This window comes from Ictalurus punctatus, chromosome 21, assembly GCF_001660625.3.
Source record: "Ictalurus punctatus breed USDA103 chromosome 21, Coco_2.0, whole genome shotgun sequence".
NCBI lineage: Eukaryota > Metazoa > Chordata > Actinopteri > Siluriformes > Ictaluridae > Ictalurus > Ictalurus punctatus.
The window spans coordinates 18,581,783-18,605,000 of record NC_030436.2 but is presented as its reverse complement, the minus strand read 5'-3'; the positions used below and the strand labels follow the sequence as shown (position 1 = coordinate 18,605,000).

General features: G+C 42.4%; 1 protein-coding gene across 4 annotated transcripts in view; it reads left to right on the top strand.

Moving 5' to 3' along the window:
• Positions 1-23,218, top strand: part of tafa4b (TAFA chemokine like family member 4b) — a 49,194-nt gene that overhangs the window by 10,670 nt on the left and 15,306 nt on the right. For 2 of the 4 annotated variants that reach the window (XM_017496536.3, XM_017496537.3), the window contains exons 2-3: positions 10,667-10,741; positions 11,426-11,544. In XM_017496536.3, coding sequence (XP_017352025.1) covers positions 11,427-11,544 — 118 coding nt within the window. In that variant the 5' untranslated portion in view covers positions 10,667-10,741; position 11,426. Of the gene's footprint in view, positions 1-10,666; positions 10,780-11,425; positions 11,545-23,218 lie in introns of all 4 variants that reach the window. The other 2 variants (XM_053674173.1, XM_047149502.2) reach the window with 1 other exon arrangement.

Sequence of the window (23,218 nt, the reverse complement as noted above, 5' to 3'; positions counted from 1 at the left end):
ACGTTCCGTCATTAATATAATTATAGAGCGGTGTGTGGCTGGCTGGTCGTTAGTGACCGCAGAGTGGGAAATAATCGGTGCGAGATGACCCAGACGGCCGTGTCGGCGTCGGAGAGCAGAGCCTCGGCGGCCGAAGAGTGCGAACGCTCACAGCTTTGACACTTTCCTAGAAGAAGCGGGGCAGCAGGAAGACAAACAGGGGGGGGAGAGAGAGAGAGAGCGAGAGAGAGAGAGAGAGAGAGAGAGAGAGAGACGGCTGAGAGAGCTTGGGAGCAACCTTTGACAAGCCTGAACCGATCCCCCGCGGCGGCTCTCACGGAAAATCAAAGGTACCTCAGCGTGACGTGTTTATTTTCCATTAATCATCATTTGAACCTAAAGTGTGATTAAGGCACTTTGTTTTTTGAAGCAGAGAGGCATAGACTTTTCAAACCAAGTGCATTGATTACATCACTAATCACTAATCTGATCTCAGATCAGAGGGTCCGTGGATGGTTTACTTACACATACCTAATCAACAGGCAGAAAGGACTATGATTGCACACACACAGTACAAAAACGGTTACCATCCACACACACCCACACACGCACACACTCCAAAGACCATGTAGGAACAATAAATAGTCTATACAGCGTTCAGCCATGGAAGTGGCGACACGCTTCAGCTGTAATTACAGCAATTGCACAATTTTGTTTGTGCATGAATTAGGAATCAAATTCAGGGTTAACGACATAAAACCCAAAGGAGCTTTAGAGCTCTGATACGACAAAAATTGTTTTGCTTTTTTTTTTTTTAATTAAAAACTGTTTCCTGGCTAGGAAGTATTTCATTTGGAGTATCTATATAGACCTTTCTAATACAGTAGGATATTAAATATTTGCTATTTTTACACACAGTTGGACTGAAAGTTTTTCTTATTTTGTACATTTTATCCAGGGTTCGTTTAAAAACTTTGGTACAAAGTAAACAGAGTAAACACTGTAACCGGCCAAAAGTTGTGATACTAAACTTATAATTCCCCACTCCTATTTTAACCCTTAATGTTATCACACTGCTACTCAAACATCACACATTCCTTATAAAAAGCACTTTTCCTTTTCCGCTTTTCATTTTCACATGTCGGCTTTCACACGTTCATTCACACGTTCATGTGTAGCGCACGTGTTTCCGTTTTCATGTGATTTTGTTGCATGATTCATTTATTCCAACGTATGATTCTTAAACATGATTCATTCATTTTCACTAGTGATTCTTACTTCTTTCCACATGATTCGTTTATTTCTGGTCGTTACACATGTAGGGAATGTGGTTTCATTTTTCAGATGTCATTTTTCTTAAATATGATTCGTTCATTTTCACAAGTTATTCTTACACATTCGTTTTATTTCCACATGTGAGTCCTACAAATGATTCATTTATTTCCACATGAGAAGCTTAAATGATTCATTTGTTTCCGTTTGTAAATCTTACACATGATTCATTTATTTCCACATCTTATTCTTACACATGATTCATATATTTCTGATTGTTACACACGTGTGGCAGGTATTTTTATTTTTCAGATGTGATTTTTTCTTAAATATGATTAATTCATTTTCACAAACGATTCTTACACATTTGTTTCTTTCCAACATGTGATTCCTAAACATGGTTTGTTCATTTTCACTAGTTATGCTTACACATTCGTTTATTTCCACATCTGAGTCCTACAAATGATTCATTTATTTCCACATGTGAATCTTAAATGATTCATTTATTTCCACATGTGAGTCCTACAAATGATTCATTTATTTTCACATGTGAATCGTAAATGATTAATTTATTTCCACGTGAGTCCTACAAATGTTTAATTTATTTTCACATGTGAATCGTAAATGATTCATTTATTTCCACATGTGAGTCCTACAAATGATTCATTTATTTTCATATTGGGAATCTTAAATGACTCATTTATTTCCACATGTAAATCTTACACATGATTCATATATTTCTGATTGTTACACACATATGGCATGTATTTTTATTTTTCAGATGTGATTTTTTTCTTAAATATGATTAACTCATTTTCACAAATGATTCTTACAAACGATTCATTCATTTACACTTGTGATTCTTTATCACCCAATTTATTTATTTATTTATTCTAGATGTGTTTAGACTGGTTTATACCACTTGAGTCATGTTAGATGAAGTTTCTTCAAGAAAGAGTCTTTGAAAACCTTAAATATACAAATCTACAACTCTGCAGTAACACTTTCACTTCAGTATCCGTCGACACAAACTTCAAGTGCTTTTATTTAAGAAATTTTCGTTGGTACACAATCCTGGCTCAGTTTCCCCGATGTAAACGTGTTGGTGATGTTGGCGCAATCTGTCACCGAGGTAGCATATCCACAGGAGGCTGATTCTGCACCTGAGGGTCACCCGTGAGCGATGAAACTTTTGGCACCCGTACTGACCTAACACACACTGGCGATCTTCCCAGGGTGAGACTCAGCCAATTGCGCCTCACACAAGTGAATTTTGGACGAGCTCTCGGTCACAGGGCTCCAGGCGTGCGGCTTTGTTTTGTGAGTCATATAAAAAGTCATATAAAATATAATTATTCTGCACACAGGCCAAGAGGGCACTCGTAAAGTCTTAGGGCTAAAGGACGGAAGAGTGCCCTTGCTGTCTATTTATGCATGTTCATGATGAGTGCGATGAAATAGGATGAGGAAGGATGTTTTTCTTTTTTAAACAAGTTCGTGGACATAGAGGTTCTCCAAAATCTTAAGAAGTACAGAGTCATGGCAAGCTCCTCGAGTGGAAGAATGGAGAAAGTGATGGAGTTTAAAAAAAAAAAAGAGTTAATTGTAAGAATGTGGATTTGTAAGTTTATTGGTTAGATTCATCGTACACCTTTCAATACAGGTATACTGTATTGACTAGGTTTGCTGCGAGAGTCGGTGTTACCGGTGTTACACCTTAGCCTCAGGTTCCTATGCTTAGCTGAAAGGAACATGGAAGCTCATCTGGGGCCGCATTCACGAAAATCTTCTTAAGAAGGATAATATTAAGGATAAGATAAGAAGTCCGTAAAAATGTTCCAAATTGTAATTCTTCAAAAATTCTTAAGAAGGTCTCAAATATTTTCTAAAGAACATCTTTTTTTTGTTTATTCTAAAGAATAAAACAACAGTAGTGTAATAACTCCAACAAGATCAGAACTGCCAAATTTTAAATGTACCAATTTATTCTCCTTAAAAAAAATAAATAAAAATAATAATAATTCAGCAATCACCTCCCGATCATTTATTCAAACGTAAAGGGCGTGAGATGTGCTCGTTTAACAACATTAACCCACATTAACCATCCTTGGAGAATTTACTTGCTGGAAAGTATGCAAGTAAATACAATATAAGTCAAAACTTTGCAGTAGTTGTACAGTATTTATTATCTGTTGCACGTTTGATCATTTCGTAATGATTAATATGTGAAAGAACCCGAAAAATTCATTTGTTTCCTGGATCCGGTCTTCTGCTTCAACCTTCGATGCATTGTGCATCTTGAGATGCTTTCCAGCTCATCATGGTTGTAAAGAGTGTTACTTTATTTACTTGAGTTCCCGTAGCCTTCCTGGCCGTTCTACTCTGATGTCTCCCATCGACACGACGTTTCCACTTACAGAACTGCTGCTTTACTGGAGGACTTTTGTTGTTGTTCGCACTATTATATATAACTCGGTTGTTGTCAGGAGATTTCTGAAATACTCTTACCAGCCCATTTGGCACCAACAACCAATCACTGAGGTTGCATTTTCCCTCCAGTTTGAGACTTGATGTGAACATTAAGTGAGCAGTACCTGCATGATATTATGCATCGTGAAGCGCCTACTTGCTTTCCTGAGCGAATGAGCAGCCTTACAGCTGTAAAAACGTGGGAGTGTAGTGTGTAGTAAACGGACAAGAAAATAGGACAGGAAACAACTGGAAACAGGGCTGACTAAAGAGTAAACCGTGACTGAGAGATACTGAGTCTGTGATTCTTCTTATTCTCCGGTTAGTTTCTTTAGCGGGTTGCTGTAGGTGCGTTGTGATGTGGAAATGAGCTGACGCAGGTCTGACAAAGCAGAGTGAAAGATCTCACACACACACTTTCCACGCAATAGTGCAGTGATGTTGCTTATCGGTTAACGACTCCAGAGGTCTCACGGAGCATTTCATATGCACGACAGCTCAGCGTACTCAGAACTCAATCTTCTTTTGTGGTTATGAGCTCGTGTCTGACTTTCGTCCCTCCAGCGGTGAGGGAAGGTGATGGATGAGGCTCGAGCTGCACCGATCGTCTGATGGGTTAGTGGCAATCCACAAGGTTTAGGGGCCCAAGTCTGAGCTGTATTAGTGCACTGCAAGGTCGACATGGTTGGTAAATGGGGTTGTAAAGCTCCAGGACTGCATATGTGTGTGTGTGTGTGTGTGTGTGTGTGTGGGGCTGTGTCGGGTATTCGTAATAGTGCTGATATAGCTGCTGGGAAGAGAAGTTTATTAGCCTGTTAGTGCTAGTGTCTCAGTCTGCTCATAAAGTAAACAGCAACCCGGAGCTCACACACTCACTCACACACACACACACACACACACACAGAACTAATAGAATGGTGGAGTGTTACAGCTCATTGTTTGTATCCGCTGATATGGAACGTGTGATTTTTGCAAATGTCGTGTATTAATGAGCTAAATAAAAAGTGTTTGAATGGCGGAGGGCAAAAACCATGACATACCACCAGGGGGCATCGCAACACACACACTCACACAATCACGCAGCTTATATAAAAAAATAATAATAATAATGGTGTGTTAGATTCATATAGCGCCCTTCTAACAATCGAGGTCATTGTACACACATATATGCCGAAATTATAAAGGGACGTGTGACATGCTGTAAAAGGAAATAAATAGAGATAACTTCAAAACGTGTGCGTGCGTGTGTGTGTGTTTGTGTGTGTGTCCAGACTTCCTGGAGATGCTCTTAAGTGCACTCTCCCGTACACACACAACACAGCACAACACAACTCCACCACAAAAGTGGTTTTATTTCCTTTGATCTGGTACAGAAGCAGAGAAAAGCAGCCCATGCGGAGTCATCGGATCTCGAGGACAGAGACGGTGGTCCCAGCAGCAGGGCACCGAATGGCACTTTAAGTGCAGAGAAGATCAATTCTTCGGTAACGTTAGCTTCCGTCCTCTTCCTCACAAAGTCGATAGGAAAAGCAGAGCCCAGGTAAAAGGGCTCGGACAAATCGGCTCTGTGGCTTGTGCCGGGAAATTGTCTGTTCAGCACCTGTGAGGTAATTGCGTGTGTGAAAATATGTCACAGGTATCTCCCTGCAGGGTTTTCCCCTCATCCCTCCACTCCGGGACGGCTTTAACCCCGCACTTACACTGTCGGCAAGCTCTGTTTTATTTTTTTTTGTTTGTTTTGTTTTGGCTTCACGTTGCCCGAGGTGCTAAATGCCGGTTGTTAGGAGGCCTAATGTGTGATCTTTAGTTCTGCTAGTTTAAACCACAGTGCTGCTGAATTCCTGAAGCTGTTTGGTTTCTAACAGCAGGCTAAATCAAATAAAAAAAGTGTGTAAGAGGAATAAAACATGCTGTTATAGGAAAGTAATCAAGTTTGGGGTAGTAACAGTAATCCTGCTTCAAGCCGAGCTGCATCACACCACTCTGTTGTCGATTATTAGCCGATAGCGGCATACCCTCAAGTGTTCTCTTTACTTACTTTACTTAGCAGCACTCGGTTTGATCTAAACTCTATACCAGGGGTGTAAAGTAAAGTAAAACATTACAACAAACCGCAAAGCGTAAACTCTTTCCTGACAAAGTAAGAAAATGTAACGTCGTCTCTTTAACTGACACCGGAGACTCCGCCCATAAATGTCGAATAAACATTTTCCATACGGAAAAACGTCACCATTTGAACGATTACACGTTGTTGTTGTTGTTGTTGTTGTTGTTTTTTTTTTTTGAAAATTCGTTGCTATAGAAACGATAACATATTCGAACGAGCGCATTAAATATACACCTGCAGATTTTCTTTTCTGAGAGCTGCTGTTAGAGGAAACTCATCAAATCAGAATCGAGGCTCGGTGTCGCACCACGTGAAAGAAACGGCTTTCACTTATAAGACGCACGGTTACATGGAGAAACCGCGTGACGTGGAACGCTACTTTTTTTTTTTTTTTGCAAATCGGTGCCGTTTCGCTGTCCAAGCGAAAACCTCATCATCTCCAAAGCAATAACTTTCTCCGCGGAAGACGAGAGATGGGGGGTCTGTTTCTACTTTATCATCAGAAAAACTTCAAAGCGTTGGAGCTGATTTCGGAACTTTTTCCGAAAGCGACTGTCAGAGCCGCGAGGAAAAAAGAAAGAGAGAGAGAGAGAGAGAGAGAGAGAGAAAACAAAACACCCCCAAACAAACACGTATATATCAAACGAAATCAAAACTGTCAAATAATGGAGTTAGCGAGTATTCATAGGATGTGCCGGCTATGAATGTGGGCATAAAAGAAAACTTAAAGTTATGAAAAAAAAAAAAAAAAGTAAACTTTGGAAAAATAGAAAGTGACTGAAATAGTCAATCATCCGACGGGAAATATCCAGCCGGATAGACGTACACGGGGAAATCCGATTTGCCTGGAGTGTAGGGGGTAAAATTGCTCGCTTATCGAGAGCCGTGGCGGGGAAGAGGCGCTCATCTGCATACACGCTGATACACACACACACACACACACACACACACACACACACACGGAGCAGCCGCTGTGATGGACTGCCATATCTGCTTCCTGTCACACACACACACACACACATTTAGACCACATTCATATCCAGAAAAAATGAGATAAATATCCCACAAACCTGGACCTCCTGTTGAAATATTGTGCATTTTCCCAGACCAGTGTGATGCCTTTGATCTTTTTTTTCCCTTTTCCAGCTGTTTTTTTTTTTTTTTTGGAGCTGTGCTCATTCTCTTCGCGTTCCCTCCGAGATAGGGCCGTTTTTCTGCGCCGTTTGAGTTGTGCTGCATGAAATGGAGCACCGCAGATCCATTCCGGTGCTGTGTGTGTGTGTGTGTGTGTGTGTGTGTTGATGTTCCAGTGAGGTGAGTGGAAGGCACTGCAGGAGGTTAATTGTTTTTTGGCACATCATTCTTTAGGTGAACATGCAGCGAGCCCGCCCCCCACACACACACAGCAACATTAAGGAAACTGATATGAGATTTTTTTACGAGGGTTTTTATCTACATACACACGCGCACACACACACACACACAGACAGAGCCATATACACATGACGTGACGCCTCGTTGTATTCCGCTATCTCGTTTTCAGCTCACAAACGTTTGAATGACACCGAAACACACCGCGTATCACTTTTTGACCAAAATAACCCCTTTTTATTTTTAAAGAACTATTTTTAGCCTAAGTACGCAATAACGTCCTGCGGCGCAGTGCAGGGATGCAAACCTAATTACGTTCTGTTTTTTTTTTTTTTAAAAGGTAAAAAATAAACATTGTGTGAAGGGAGACGATTCAGATCTGTGACGATGACGTCTGTGTTTCTTTTTAACGGTGGATCTCAGAGGTTAGCAAACATTTTGGATATCTTTCGTCTATTACGTGACAGACGAAGGAAATTCTGTCGAAAACGAAAGAAACACAGATTTATTCGTCTTTAAATGTCTTTAAGTAAGTTTCTGGAAAAAAACCCACAAACATCTCACTGGCCCTTTGTTACGTAGCCATATGTGCACACAATGTAGATTATTGTCATTGTTTAAAATCCCCGTGAACGTGCGGCGTTAATCGATGCGCTGAAGTAATTTCCACTGAAGCAGGAAGTCAGGGCGGGACGTACCGAGTGGCTCCTCCTACTTTTTACATAGCCAGTAGCGTTTGGTGTACCTCAACCCAGATTAAGCTGTACTTGACCGTTAGTAGCATGTATTTATTTATTTTTCTAACGTCGGGGGCGGGACACTTCAGATTCCAGAGAGCGTTTGATTGGACAGAATATCTGAAGTGCAGAATGATGTCATCAGAATCGTTGCTCCGTATCAGCAGTGTACATTTTGAACGCGTACATCTTCTACATGCGAATCTTGTCGTTGTTTTGGGAGCGCACCGGCTCATAGAGAACTTTAAAGCGGATATATTCGTAGTAAAACGCACAAAACTCGAGCGGTACTGCGTTTTCTAAACGCGCACTCGTTCCAGGGTCTCGGCCGTGCGGTAAAGCAGGACGTTTACCTACATCCAGAGGAAAAAAAAAAAAAAAGCTTTAAAATCAGGACACGGCTGCACGTCGTCTTCACCCCTCTGATTGATTGTGGTTGATTTGTTGCGAGTTTGAGCGACATTGATGAGTAAAGGATTAAAGGCTCAAGTGCGCTTTAAGAATAAAATCAAGTGCTTCAGTGGCAAGATTCGAGCAGAAAACGTTGATTAGTGCCGTGCGTGCCGGACAGTTTCCGCAGATATCACACGGAGACTTTTTGTTTTTCAAACTGTTATTTTCTGACTTCACAAGTGCTTTTGTTTTAGCGAGAGCAGAAAAACCTTCGCCTCATCGCCCGGAGATCACACGCTTGAATCCCGACGATGCTACAGCCATCTTTTTGCTCCAAGAGAGCAAAATCTGGCTGTGTTCTCCTGGTGGGAGGGGCATACTGTCTCTCCCCTGTCAATCACAGCGACACTAGCCAATCATGTAAGGTAGATTTTTTTCACACAAATAAAATATGTAAATGTGTGGAATCCAAATAATAAGATCATATACGTATACATGTGTGACTCTGTAATGGCTTCTATGTGTGTGTGTGTGTGTGTGTGTGTGTGTGTGTGTGTGTGTGTGTGTGTGTGTGTGTGTGTAAATGTGTGCGTATCTTTGTGTGTTTACGTGTATGTATATGTGTGTTTATGTGTTTGTGTACATGTGTGTGTGCATGTGTGTGCGTATCTGTGTGTGTGTGTGTGTGTGTGTGTGTGTGTGTGTGAGCAAAAATCAAAGCATTGTCCTCATAAGCTCTTCATCCACATGGCCTCAGTGTTCACCGGGATGAACTCCAACTCAACTCTTCCTATAACACACCATATAAATACAGAGAGAGAGAGAGAGAGTGTGTGTGTGCGCGTGTGTGTGTGAGTGTGTGTTCATGTACGTGTGTGAGCTCTTTCCCACCATGTATTTGATACACTACAAACACGTAGCTTCATGCGTTAGATCGGAATCAGACGTGTTGGTAGGAAGTAACAGAAGGAGACGTGAGAGATGTGACAGGATCACGACCCTACATCGTCACACCTAACAGCTGTGTGTGTGTGTCTGTGTGTGTGTGTAAGAGAGAGAGAGAGAGAGTGTGTGTGTGTGTGTGTGTAAGAGGGAGAGAGTGTGTCTCAGTGTGTTTATGAGACACTGTGAGATAAACAAGCTCTATAATGAAATTGTGCTTTGAGACTGTGTATATGTGTATGATATTGTATAGAATAATGCACAGATGCTGTGTGTGTGTGTGTGTCTGCGTGTGTGTTTCTGTATCTCTCAGCTTTAATGAACATGTCAGAATACAAAGGTGATAAAAATGTGTAGTGTGCACCTGCCTGTGTAAAGAGAATGGGAAATATGCCACACACACACACACACACACAAAAGCATGCACTTTTTTTTAACTACATGCATCAAACTGCCATGATACACAATCTTTATTACTTCTTTCCCTCTCTGTGTCTCTTATCTTCCTCTCTCTCTCACATACACACAGACACACACACACACACACACACACACACACACACACACACACACACACTTGAATCATGAGACATGGTGCTCATTACTCCTGAGTGTAAAGACACTGAAATGTAATCACCGTAATGTATATACAGTGCGCTGACTTATAAAATATATAATTATAATACACACTGCAGCCACAAGGAGGCAGAAGCGAGCAGCAGTTCCACTCTCACACTCCTGAAGATGCGGATCGGCTCCATATTTGACTCTGGGTTCCTGTTAGGCCTGAACAAAACATCCCATACTTACAAAAAACACTCACGCTCCTAATACACGATACAAAACAATGCCTACTTATAGTTTGTTCGGAGGTTTTATCTGAGCTGAAATACTGTTATTTACAGATATAAATACAATGTGTGTGTGTGTGTGTGTGTGTTGTGATGTGAGGAATCATTACAGAACTTCGTTTTGTGTTATTTCTGATTCCACCCTGACCACAGACACACAATTCAAAGATTCAATACACACACACACACACACACACACACACACACCAGCTTTAGAAGGGTGTATGTGTGTCCTTCTTTCTATAGATAAAGTGTGTGTGTGTGTGTGTGTGTGTGTGTGTGTGTGTGTGTGTGTGTTCTGAACTAAAGCCCTCAGGGCAGATGTCTCTGAAGGTGTCCTTTACCTCTTTTCTTTTTCTCTCCTCCCCTCTGTCACTTTTTTCTTGCCTCCCTATCTCTGTCTTATTCTTTGTCATCCCCTTTCCTTTCTGTCTTTTTCTTACTGACCCTGTTTGACTCCCCCCCTCCCCCTCTCTATCTATCTATCTATCTATCTATCTATCTATCTATCTATCTATCTATCTATCTATTTATCTATCTGTCAGGTCTGGTGTAGTGAGAGGAGCTCATCGGCGAGTTGGAGTTGATCTGGAGATCTGGAGTGAGAGAATTATCACTGTGTGAGACCGCAGCACCACATCCATCTGTACAGAAAACAGTAATAATAATAACACACCTTTATTTATAATTACACACCTCCCTAAAAAAGAGAATCAGAATCAGAAAGGGGATAAAATCAGAAAGAAAGAGAATCAGTTTCATAAAGAGAATCAGAAAGAGAATCAGATTCAGAAAGAGAATCTGAATCAGAAAGCGAATCAGAAAGAGAATCAGAAAGAGAATCTGAATCAGAAAGAGAATCAGAAAGAGAATCTGAATCAGAAAGAGAATCTGAATCAGAAAGCGAATCAGAAAGAGAATCTGAATCAGAAAGCGAATCAGAAAGAGAATCAGAAAGAGAATCTGAATCAGAAAGAGAATCAGAAAGAGAATCTGAATCAGAAAGCGAATCAGAAAGAGAATCTGAATCAGAAAGAGAATCTGAATCAGAAAGAGAATCAGAAAGAGAATCAGAAAGAGAATCTGAATCAGAAAGCGAATCAGAAAGAGAATATGAATCAGAAAGTGGCAAATTCGCTGAATTATTTCCCCCCCCTCGTCGCCCCCCATCTCTCTATTTGTCTATCTCATCTCACTCTGTCTCCCTTTCTGTCTGACTCTCGCTTACTCTGTTTGTGGCTCTCTCTCTCTCTCTCTCTCTCTCTCTCTCTCTCTCTCTCTCTCTCTCTCTCTCTCTCTATCAGGATGATGGAAATGAGGTGGAAGTCTACATGGCTCCTGCAGCTCATCCTCCTGGTCATCGTAGTGATGTTGTCATGCCGACCGGCGTGCGGTGGTACCCGGACTCTAAGGGCAAGCACAGGTACAAAACACTAATAAACACATGCACGCATACACACACACACACACACATATGCACACAAATATTTACTCTTACACACATGGGACTTCAGGACATTTTACATTTACACCAACGTAGTGGTAGATAAAGATAAAGACCAAACATCTTCAGCAGAGCTGTGATCACAAACTGTCTCTGATGAAAGCTAGAAGAAGATTAACACCCACACTACACCGCAAACACGCTACACCGCATGATTATTCAGTGAAGATCCCCTTACGATAGACCTGTGATTAATAAATAAATAAATAAATAAATAAATAAGTCAGTCAACACCATGCAGGATACACTCTTCAAAGTGAGCTCGAGATGCAGTAATAAAGAAGTAACCCTTTTTATCATACCCAGTGAGTTCGGCGTCATCCTGTGCCGTCCTCCTGTTGCTGGATTTTACCCCGAGCAGCTACTCGCACTCTGAGATTTTAATCAAAAACCTCTCGCGCTACGAGAATCGGCCGCAGCGGCACTAAATCGTCTGCCAGTAACGTGAGCCTGTGTTCAATTCACAACCTCCGATCTCAGCTCAGAACCAAAGAAATCTTACAACGAGCCATTTTTTTGCTTGCCACGGCAAAAACCGAGCCGAAAATGCACCGCCGTCACCCGAATGATACGGGGGTGAGCGGTGGTCTTACTCCTACAGAACGGTGGATGAAGCGCACACCTTTGCACTGACTGCTATCAGAGCTTTAACGCTGGTCCTGATGCGAGTGTCATTTGTATCCTGTAGTCATGAAACCTCAAAGTCACTCCTCTCGCAGGTCCCGAGCTCTTTCTGCGGCGTGGGAAGGACAATTCAGTAATGACCGTATTAATATGTATGATGTTAAATGGCCAGGTTGTAACACTCCACCCTCCCTTTCCGCGCTACACACACACCTCTCTGTGCCCTAACACCTACGCGCTCTACACATTTTGAAGCGCAGAAACCAAAATAATGTTCACACACTGCCCCCCCCCCCCCCCCCCCCCCCCACCCCTTTGTATTGACACCCACGAGCTAACCAATTCTGATTTGCATAATTCATGAAACTCTCAGCGAGGCGGTCACCAGCAGTACATAAATATTTTAGCGTGGCAAAAGGTCACTCTCGGGCCCTGCTCCTCTGCATCATTCATAATATGCAAAGTTCTTCCCTAAAGACAGCTGCGGTTCGTGCCTTAATTACTCCCGTTTCTTTAATTATGTCTGTCCGCTGTTTGGTTGATACTAATGCAAGGTGACCTTTTTTTTTTTTTTTTTTTTTCCGCACGGCCAGCAGAAATGCCACCGGCGTCCTTCTTCCTCGTTCCGACGGATGCTGGGAGTCTTTTCTCTTTTCCGTCTTGATGGATAGAGGTGACTCGTGTTTATTTTCTGAGTGCGCTAATTACGGCGGCGGGTGCTGCTGAAGGTCACGAAGGCAGACGGCAGGTTCTCGTTTTCTCCACCGTCTTCCCCGCCACAGGTCTTCACTCCGATGTGCTTTCCTACCTCGATTTGGACGGCGCTAATTGGGAGGAAAAACTGTTGCGAACCTGAGTGTTTTAAAGCGAAAACAGAGTAATTGGCGGAGATCCGTGAAAGTGTGCGAAAATTCCATATATTTGTCGCAAGAAAAAAAAAAAAAATCATCATCTCCACTTACTTACTGTAGCTCGGTCGTATTCAGGCTTTGGATGCTCGGCTTTCTTCGCTGCAGTACCGCCGGCGGCCACATGGTGGCTCTAAAGGTCTAAAAATGCTTCCCAGTCTGGACAAGACCCCGAAAGAAGCGATAAACAGAAGGAGCGGTTCAGATCTCACTCAAAAGAAACACCAACATTAACAGTGCGTGTGTGTGTTTTTTTTTGAGTGCCATGTTTACAGAAACAGTGCCATACGTTAGTTTTTTTTTTGTTGCTGCGTAAGGAATACAACACTCGGGGGCATTCTGTTATAGTAAAATACTCCACGCTACGGCCTGACGTGAAGCGGAATTACTGTTACCATAACCACATTCTTCAACGTGTTTTATTCCTCTTATACCACAGCAGTTTGCATACGGTTATTTATTAAAGAATGTCACGTCATCATTTTTAACCGTTTAGAGTTACATTTAATCTTATGGAATGTTCACGAAACAAGTTTTCACTTATACCAGCTATAAATAGTCCTTCCCTCACCAGCCTCTCTTATTTCACGTAAAAAAAAACCACACAGCTTGTCATGTTACGGAAAAAAACAGAAAAGATCAACTCTGTCCTGAAGAAGTTATCTTGGCGCAAAATAACTGGCTTCCATGAATGTAAATCTCCTTACTTTCGCCGGTTATGTTTTTAACTTTATAGAATAACAAATCTGATAACGTTCGATAAATTGAACGAGAAGCCCGTCATTTATAACAGCATCACACACGACAATCAGACACACGCAGAGTACACGCAAAACTCGCACACAGTACTATAACCCGATCCTAGCTCGTCTTCTTAGCCACGCGACGTCACCCGCGAGACTACACAACACCCAAAGCGACGGTCAATCAAACCCTCTTTGTCCTTGGCAAAGCGGCCGGACACACGGTGGCACTCGAGCCTGCTTGACGCTTTGACACATCCAATTAAAAGCCAGTTTGTTACATGGTGAAAACATGACTCGGCCCCGGCGTAGCTGCCATCGCTAACGGCTCATTCAGGCAATGAGAAATGACTTCAGGGTTCAGCTATACTCCATTACAGCCTGTGTTCTACCCCGGCGCTTGTTAGTGTCATCATGTCCTAACTCACACACACACTATCATGAACACAATGACCTAGCTATGACCTAGCATAACTCCAAGAATACGGTTAGCTGTTAGCGGAGGAGTTTAGCCAAAAATGTACAGTATTTTACACCCTTGTCTTTTTAGCTTTGCGCCACAGCTACACGGCTAATGTAGCTAACTGGTAAATAGAGTCATACTCCGTGCTAAATTGGTGCAAACTTCGCGTTTAAATCAACACACACTCGACAAAAATTACCTCAGAAACTCATTTTTCATAAATAAACAGTTTCTAATGACAATAAATTAATTATATTGTCACCCAAAGTACTCGATGCTCACGTGTCGCGACACCCGACTGTGCGCTGAGGAAACAGTGAGTCAGTTTCAAAATGGCCGCCGCTACGACTGTTCTTCAGCTCTGTGATGTGATTTTGTCCATTTTTATAGCTAACAACATGTAATACAGTGTCAGAAAACACAAAATCACATCTGTCTGAGACCCTGATACTCCGCAAAGTGCTTTAAGGCGACGTGAGTGTTTAAGGATTTAGGCTGCTTTCACACTTGCTGTTTTTTTTTTTTGTTTGTTTTTTTTTGTAACAGCTAGCAAACGTTTTAGATCTAACCCTAACAGGATTTAAAAGCGCATTTGCTGACATTTTTTTAGTCAGAGAAGAGCTTCGCTGAAGCAGGCAGACTAGAAAAACAAACACGGAGTACAGAGTATTGGCGATACATTTGTTTTGCTAGTCAGTTATGATAATGTTGAATCTTAAAACATTTCTTTGGCAGTATTCCAACATTGCAGTGTGAAATTATTTTTTTGAACCTTCACTGCTACACAATGTGGCTGAAAACCTCCTCAGCACCAGAGCTACACTAATTGTTATTTAATAATGATGATAATTCGAATATAAGTGGCGAGCTAAGCTAGTTAGCTGGTAGTAGCTAGAAGGCTGTAAGGTTACAGAATTGACATTGCAAAAACGGTTTTTCCCCCCCACCTCTTTTACCAGAATGCTTGCTTCAGCCTTAGATATGCAGATTGTACAGTGCTAACACTAAATCTCTGAGCTACGTTAGCCTCATAGCGCCAGTAAACTAAGGAGGCAAGCTTCAGATGTCTCGGGAGATGCTCTACAAGTGGAACATTCGATTACTTGAATTCATTTTTTCTCCAAAATACTGCTTCATTTGGCTTTATAGCCCCATGGTCCTCTCTTTTATTATTAGCAACAAATTCGAAAACACAACTTTTAAGCTAGATATACGGTATATCTGACAAAAATTGTGACATTTTAAGCTACTTCATTTACCATTGGTCTGATGTAGCCTATTAGCCAAGGCATGTTTTCTAGTAGGGGCGCACGGTGGCTTAGTGGTTAGCACGTTCGCCTCACACATCCAGGATCCGGGGTTCGATGTGTGTGTGGAGTTTGCATGTTCTCCCCGGGTACTCTGGTTTCCTCCCTCAGTCCAAAGACATGCATGGTAGGCTGATTGGCGTGTCTAAAGTGTCCGTAGTGTATGAATGGGTGTGTGAGTGTGTATGTGATTGTGCCCTGCGATGGATTGGCACCCTGTCCAGGGTGTACCACGCCTTGCGCCTGATGCTCCCTGGGATAGGCTCCAGGTTCCCCGCGACCCTGAAGAAGGAGTAAGCGGTAGAAGATGGATGGATGGATGGATGTTTTATAGTATTGTGCTGGCGACATGAGGATAACATTTATAGCTAAGTCATAAAAACATACAGCCTCCAGTTTAGCAAAACTACATGAAGTGTGTCGAGTTGTTCAGTGTCTCGAACAGTGTTTCTGACTCACCATTTTCTATTAAAAAATCAAACAAAACAAAAACAGAGCTAAAACCAGTCGTAGCAGCAGCCATTTTAAAGCCTGAACACTTTTAGTCAGTACATGCACAAGCATCAGACTCAGCAAGGAAACATGGCCTAAAGGTTGATTGGTAGATTTAATTTTTATATGAGGATAAATTTGCCTCGTGGCTCCAGTGTTAAACTTGTCTTTGCTGATTGATTATGTTTTGTGGGGTAACGACGGAACATTACGCATCTATTTTCACCCCCCCGAAGAAAACCCTCCACTGCCTTATGTTGTAGAGTAGCCCGTAGAGTAGATTATCCTAGATCAGATCAGATCCGATGGTTATCAGCCTATCAGCACTCAGCGTTTACGTGCGAATAAATACTACAGGCATCAATCTTTCCCCCCTCTACCTCTCTCTGTCTCAGATAAAGCGCCGTGTCCCCACCGAGCCGGCTTTACCAAAGGTAGATTTGCGTATAAATGAGGAACCTCCGTCGGTCCAATCAGCCGTATAAACAACCTGTTAGATTAGCATACATCCACCGATTTAGCCTCAGCGCAGCCTGTTAGTCTGAGATAATGTCAGCTTGACTGATGGTGTGTGTGGGACATGACAGGACAATTTAGGAAGCGAGAGAACGAGGGACGGCGAGAGAAATGGTGGCTGGTTTGAGCAAATCTCACGCCAGTCAGCTTCGTCTAACCCAGAAAAATCATATAGAGCACGTCCAGCTCCTCGTATTTATGCAGTCGTTTAAAGGAGCCTATATTTAATCAGGGCTTGAATGTTTATTCTCTGTTCTCTGTCTGGTTAATGCTGAAACCTTCTCACTTTAAACCTTTCACATTAACATGCGATCTTCAACGGCGTCCGAGATTTATTTTCTATCGAAACTTTATTCGGTTTAAACTTCTTTCATTGACATGTTGGTGTCTTTTACGTTGATTAACGGCTTCCTACGTTACAGCCATCGTGTTTGACGGCCTGAGAGTGAGAGTGAGAGGTGAGAGTGAGGCCAGAGAGTGACGCAGCGGCGCTTTAGTCCTTCAGTCTGTCCGGCTCTCTCACCTCCTCGTGTGTACACTCTGGCGTATAGCTGCATTGCATTCTGGGACTTTGAGTTCAGCTTTGCACCGACGTCTCCATCCATTAGCATGACCTTGAATGTCGTGAGAAATGAAGCTACAAGCAATACCAGTAACCTCTAAAGATATGCCGTAGTACCGAGAGGACTAAGCGCCGGATCTGTCGGGTGCAAACGCAAACGCTCCGATCAATCATCGGCAGGAAACACACGCTTATCGATTAACGTCAGGACACGTCAGCTCCCCGACCGCCTCGTCAGCTTATCGGAGCTTAACGCGCCGTTCAGGACACGCTGAGCGAAGGAGATGTTTAGCCATGCATGAAATCTCATCTGATCTGGAGATGACGGGAGATTTATAGCGCACAGGTTGTTGTAAAAGAACGTTAAGTCCTCCAACAACAACAAGCTGAAAAAAAAAAAAAAAAAACCCCACCAGAAAAGAATCTCTAAAAAGGAAGCCTATTATTTTTGCAAAATCGCACGAATCGGGAGCATTTCTTTTTAAATACGGAGGACGCGTGATTCACATGTCTGTATGGTTTAACCACGTACATATCGGTTTAAGCGATGAAATAAAAAACGCATTAGAAAACTTTTTTCGCCGTGGCTCGTTTCCGTTTGACTTTTTGCGCTAAAGACGTCTGCAACATGTAAAGACGTCACAGACGTTTGCTTTTGATGGGACGCAGCCCGTCGTGTTACTGAGAAACTGCACCAATGACACAAAAACTGCGAAATCCTGTACGGACCGATAAATGTTAAATAAACTTCTCCTCACGGCAGACTTCACCATCATCGATACCTTCTGACCAATCCGATTCGAGAATTCATTAGTGAGCTCGAAAAGCTCTCCATGTGAAAGAAAGCGGTTAAATATTGCAATAAAACATTAATGGCAAAAACAGTTATGATGCGATTTTTATTGTTGATTATGGTGCGGTTTTAGTACCGCCGTGTAGCTTGTGTCACGAACTTGTACGTACCGTGGCTTCGAGTTTAATCCGAGATTAGGTGGGAAATCCGGCTCACACACACACTATCATGAACACAATGACCTAGCTATGACCTAGCATAACTCCAAGAATACGGTTAGCTGTTAGCGGAGGAGTTTAGCCAAAAATGTACAGTATTTTACACCCTTGTCTTTTTAGCTTTGCGCCAGAGCTACACGGCTAATGTAGCTAACTGGTAAATAGAGTTATACTCCGTGCTAAATTGGTGCAAACGTCGCGTTTAAATCAACACACACTCGACAAAAATTACCTCAGAAACTCATTTTTCATAAATAAACAGTTTCTAATGACAATAAATTAATTATATTGTCACCCAAAGTACTCGATGCTCACGTGTCGCGACACCCGACTGTGCGCTGAGGATACAGTAAGTCAGTTTCAAAATGGCCGCCGGTACGACTGTTCTTTAGCTCTGTGATGTGATTTTGTCCATTTTTATAGCTAACAACATGTAATACAGTGTCTGTAATACTAGTGGAGCGACGGCAGGTTTTATTCTGTGGGTTTTCACCCCATTTGCTCCGTTTTAAGAGTAACGAATAGTTCCGAAGTCCGTAAAAAATGGCTTGTACCGTCTTGAGTTCCTTCTCACGGTCAAATGCTTTCTTCTAGAAACGTTACGGGTTTCCCCTGAGGGACGACTCGAGAACCTTTAAGGGTTCTGAATGTAGTGTACTGTACAGGAGGGAGGATTTTTCTTATTCTTCCAGTTCAGTGTTCAGGCACTTCATGTTTTACGTTATGTTGTGTGTGTGTGTGTGTGTGTGTGTGTGCATGAGTGGATGTGTATATGCTAGGATATGTGTGTGTGTGTGGAAGTGCATACTCTATGTATTAGTGTGTGTGTCTGTGTGTGAATTTTCTCAGCATTTGTGTCCACTCTGACCTCATTTTGCCAGTAGGAGGCGGCACAGGGTTGGTTCTCTTTCTCTGTGTGTATGTGTGTGTGTGTATGACAGTGTATCTGCCCCTGTGTTCTGCCTGCCCCTTGTTCACTAACAAGGGCTGGCACACACACACACACACACACACACACACACACACACACACACACACCCCCCCCTGTGTAATGCAGCAGTAAAAGAGAAATCAGTTATTATGTGTGATTTTATTTCTGGGGCAGCACTGAGCCTTTTGGGTAGCCATTACCATTTCTGCCACACTCAAGACACGGCATCTGGGCCATGACACACACACACACACACACACACACACACACACACACACACACACACACACACACACACACACACACACACACACACACACACACATGTTTACCACTTTAAGTGTTTTATTCCTCTTATTCCAATTAGGCAGTGATTACAATTTTGTATTGATTAAAGGACAACACGCTGTACTTTTTATCCATTTATAGCTACATTTAATGCTATAGTTCACGTCATCACTTTTTCCTTCATCACCACCCGGCGTCCTCCCCTGCCTGTGCATTCGGACCGTTTGGATGCTCAGAGACTTAATCGAAAGCCGCGGCTCTGCGTGTTTTCTCTGGGTGTGTTTGGAGGAACAGCGTCTCGGACACACCAGCAGCCCGGTTCCCTTAAGCGCTGACCTCCAGGACCCACCACGTTCAGTGTGTTTAAACTCCGGCTCGGGAGCTGCACAGGGCAGGAGAAGCGAATGAGGGGAACGAGGGATGGAGAGGAAACGACCTGCTGGAATGAAAACCAACAGTAACACTTCCTACAATTAGAAATGATCTGAATTCTTGCTAAATTTGTGTATATATGGATATATATATAAATATAAATATATATATAAACAATCAATTTGATGCACGCCGTCTTCTAGCTTCTCGGCTTAAAACTTCAAATCGTTGCAGCTATTTTACATCATGTCTAATAGTGCTGCGAGGGGTCGTGAAGAAGCGAAGTTGCAGACTTTGTACAAACTTTATTTATGTCATACAGGGTTTTTCCCCCCCCTCCAGCGTTGACGTTTCTGTCGATATCGTCCGAGTGCAAACGGCTCACGTACAGAGCGAAGGCTGTGTCCTTTTTAAAATCAGATCCATATCCAGCGCTTATGAGGTTTTAACCTTGAAATCTGGTTTGAAGTGTTTTGAGCAACCGTCTCTCGGTGTATCTGGCAGGTGTGTAGAGGTGTGGGCGGCGTAGACATAATCTCCTAGAAAAGAAGCCTTCGAGGGTGCTTCAGATAGTTAATAAACATGCATACAAGTTTATACAACTCATCGAACTTTTCAGGGTACTCCTTTTAGGGTTCGAGATGCAAGCTTTTTGTTTTAAGAGTGTAGCCACACCCCTAACACTGTCACGTCTGAACTAAAACTAACTTTAATGTCTCTAAGATATCCGAACCTCCGATCACACATTGTGTAACTGTTCACTTTTCATATTTGGCCCACTTTATGCGTCAGCGTTCGACTGGAATTGACGAAAAGGACGCTTGAAAGTCGTAGAGCATTTTTCAGACCGAAATATCACCACTGACGCGGGGGAATGAGAGCGGGGAAGCGTCCAGAAGGTTCTCCGGGATGCTTCAAATAACCAAAGAGCTCATTTCCTTATGAACCTCAACTACACTATTCGTTAAGAGAACCGATGCAGGACTCAAGACATGACCGTTTTTAATCGGTTGAGTTTAGATGCTTCCTCAGTCTCCTCACTAAACGCAGCCACTTGTCGTTTAACAAAGAGCAAGAAAACCCAACTTAAACCTTTTCATTTCTTGAAATACTATCAGATCGATCAGATATCACAAGCATCCCGCTGATTTGAGTCTCTGGTGTCCTCGGTTCTGACCACTCGCTAATCTGAGGTCCAAATAATTAACCGAGTAATATTATAACTAAAACAATATTAATAAGATAAATCAAGATAAATTCATATTTAAAAAAAAGAAGGTGAAAATATCATTCGTAGAACGTCGCAATTTCAAGAAGTCTATTTAGTTATAGTCCTGAAAGAGGAAACCTGCTGAGTGTTTTCAAAACATTTAGGTCTGACGCTTCACCGAATCTGAAACGATCGATTAGTTAATAACATAAAGGTTAAGGTTGTAATATTCCGAATACGAGAAAATATCACGCTCTGTGTCACTTTAGTGTCCACGGTACACTAAATGCTCGTTAGATTCGATTAAAACGTGTAGAAATAGCAAGAAATCTGGCTGGGAAGACTTATGTATAAAGATTTAGAAAGAATAGTTTGATTTCACAAGACAATGGCAAGAACCCTGGTTGTAAACAAACAAACAAACAAACAAACAAACACCAACACATTTATACAACAAGGAAAAAAATAATCTGTTCAACCACTTGATGAAATTATTATGAATTTAAAAGATGAAGACAAAATGTTTCAAGAAAATGATCTTGAATTTTTTTTTTTTAAATTAGGTACTGCAAGGAAAAGAACTACAGTGCTGATGATTTGAATCTCTAGTCTCCTTAGCGCTGACCGTTCACTAAATCTGAACTCCAAAATGTTATTGAGGCTCCTGCTGATTGTTTTGAAAGCTGCTCTGTCGCACCTTGGACCCTTTTTCTTTTACATTTACATTTACATTTACGGCATTGGGCGGACGCCCTTATCCAGAGCGACTTACTTTTATCTCATTTATACGACTGAGGGTTAAAGGCCTTGCCCAAGGGCCCAACAGTGGTAGCTTGACAGTGCTGGGGCTTGAACTCCTGAGCCTAACCACTAACCACTGAGAAGTGCACTGTACGTCATTGAGTCGGTTAAAATCATTCACCGCATCCTATAAAACGCAGTACACGGCAGCACCCGCTTCCACAGAGACGATGAGGTAACACATCCTCTTACGGGCGCATATGTCTCAGAGACGGAGTCTGGCCCGACTCCAGCGCTTGTTTCTTTCTGCTGGCCGCAGACGTGAGAAATCCTGCGCTCTTATTTACAGAGCCGTGAGCATTATGAATGAGTGTGTGATACTCTGCCAGAGAGAGAGAGAGAGAGAGATGGATAAATAGTGCTTTGGCAGGCCTCAGTGTGTTTGCTAAATGCTGGCAGTCTCATCTGATTCGCTGCCATCTTAAGTGCCATCAGGTGGTTTATTAGGAGCCGAAAAGAGGCGCAATTTTGTCATTATTTATCTACTTCTTTACATAAAGCTGGCAGGCTTCTCTCTCTCTCTCTCTCCCTCTCTCTCTCTCTCTTTCTCTCTATCTTTTTCTCCTTCCTGTCCTGCCTCTTTCATCATTCTGCCCTGCTCTCCCAGGGTGTGAATGATAATGATGTAGTTTTTTATTTGGAGAAGAAAGCATCAGTGTGAGCCGTGTTTACTCACTCGCTTTTATTTATGGATCTCAGCAGGTTTCACGGGACAAATCGCGCTGAAATACCGCGTATCAGGTCCTTTAAAAAGTCGACAGCTTTATTCGATGCCGTTTACATGCCGATCCTGGAACACGAACATGATCGGTAGAGGAACTTGGTAGAGGCGTGCGCTATTAAAGGAGGATAATAACCACGCCGATATTGGTTATTTCACCAATAAACACCAAGTGCTTTATTCTTCTTATACCACAGCAAATGCTTATTATTCATTAAAGATCAACACGCCATAGGTTTCGATGAGTTACATTTAATGTTACGAAACGGACACAAATCAAGTTAGTTCCTCTTCCTACGGTACCTTCCGTTACAGCAGCTACCTTTTCCCTCTCTCTTAAAGTGATTAAGCGAAAAAACACGGTTTGTCGTCTTACAGAGAAGCCGCAAAGCGTGCGCTCGTCTGTCCCGACGGCTTTCCCGTGGCGGAAAAGTGCTACAAAGCTCTGACACCGGAGACTCCTTCCATAAGCGTTAAATAAACATCTCCTCACACAAAGCTTTACCGTAGAAACCATTAGACAGTCCGTACAGGATTTCGAAGAGCGCCTTGGCTGAACGCACGTAGTGATGACGTCACATGACGCGCCTTGGCCCGAGTCCGCGGAAGATCTCCGGTAATTTTGAAAAATCGCAAGCTCCTCC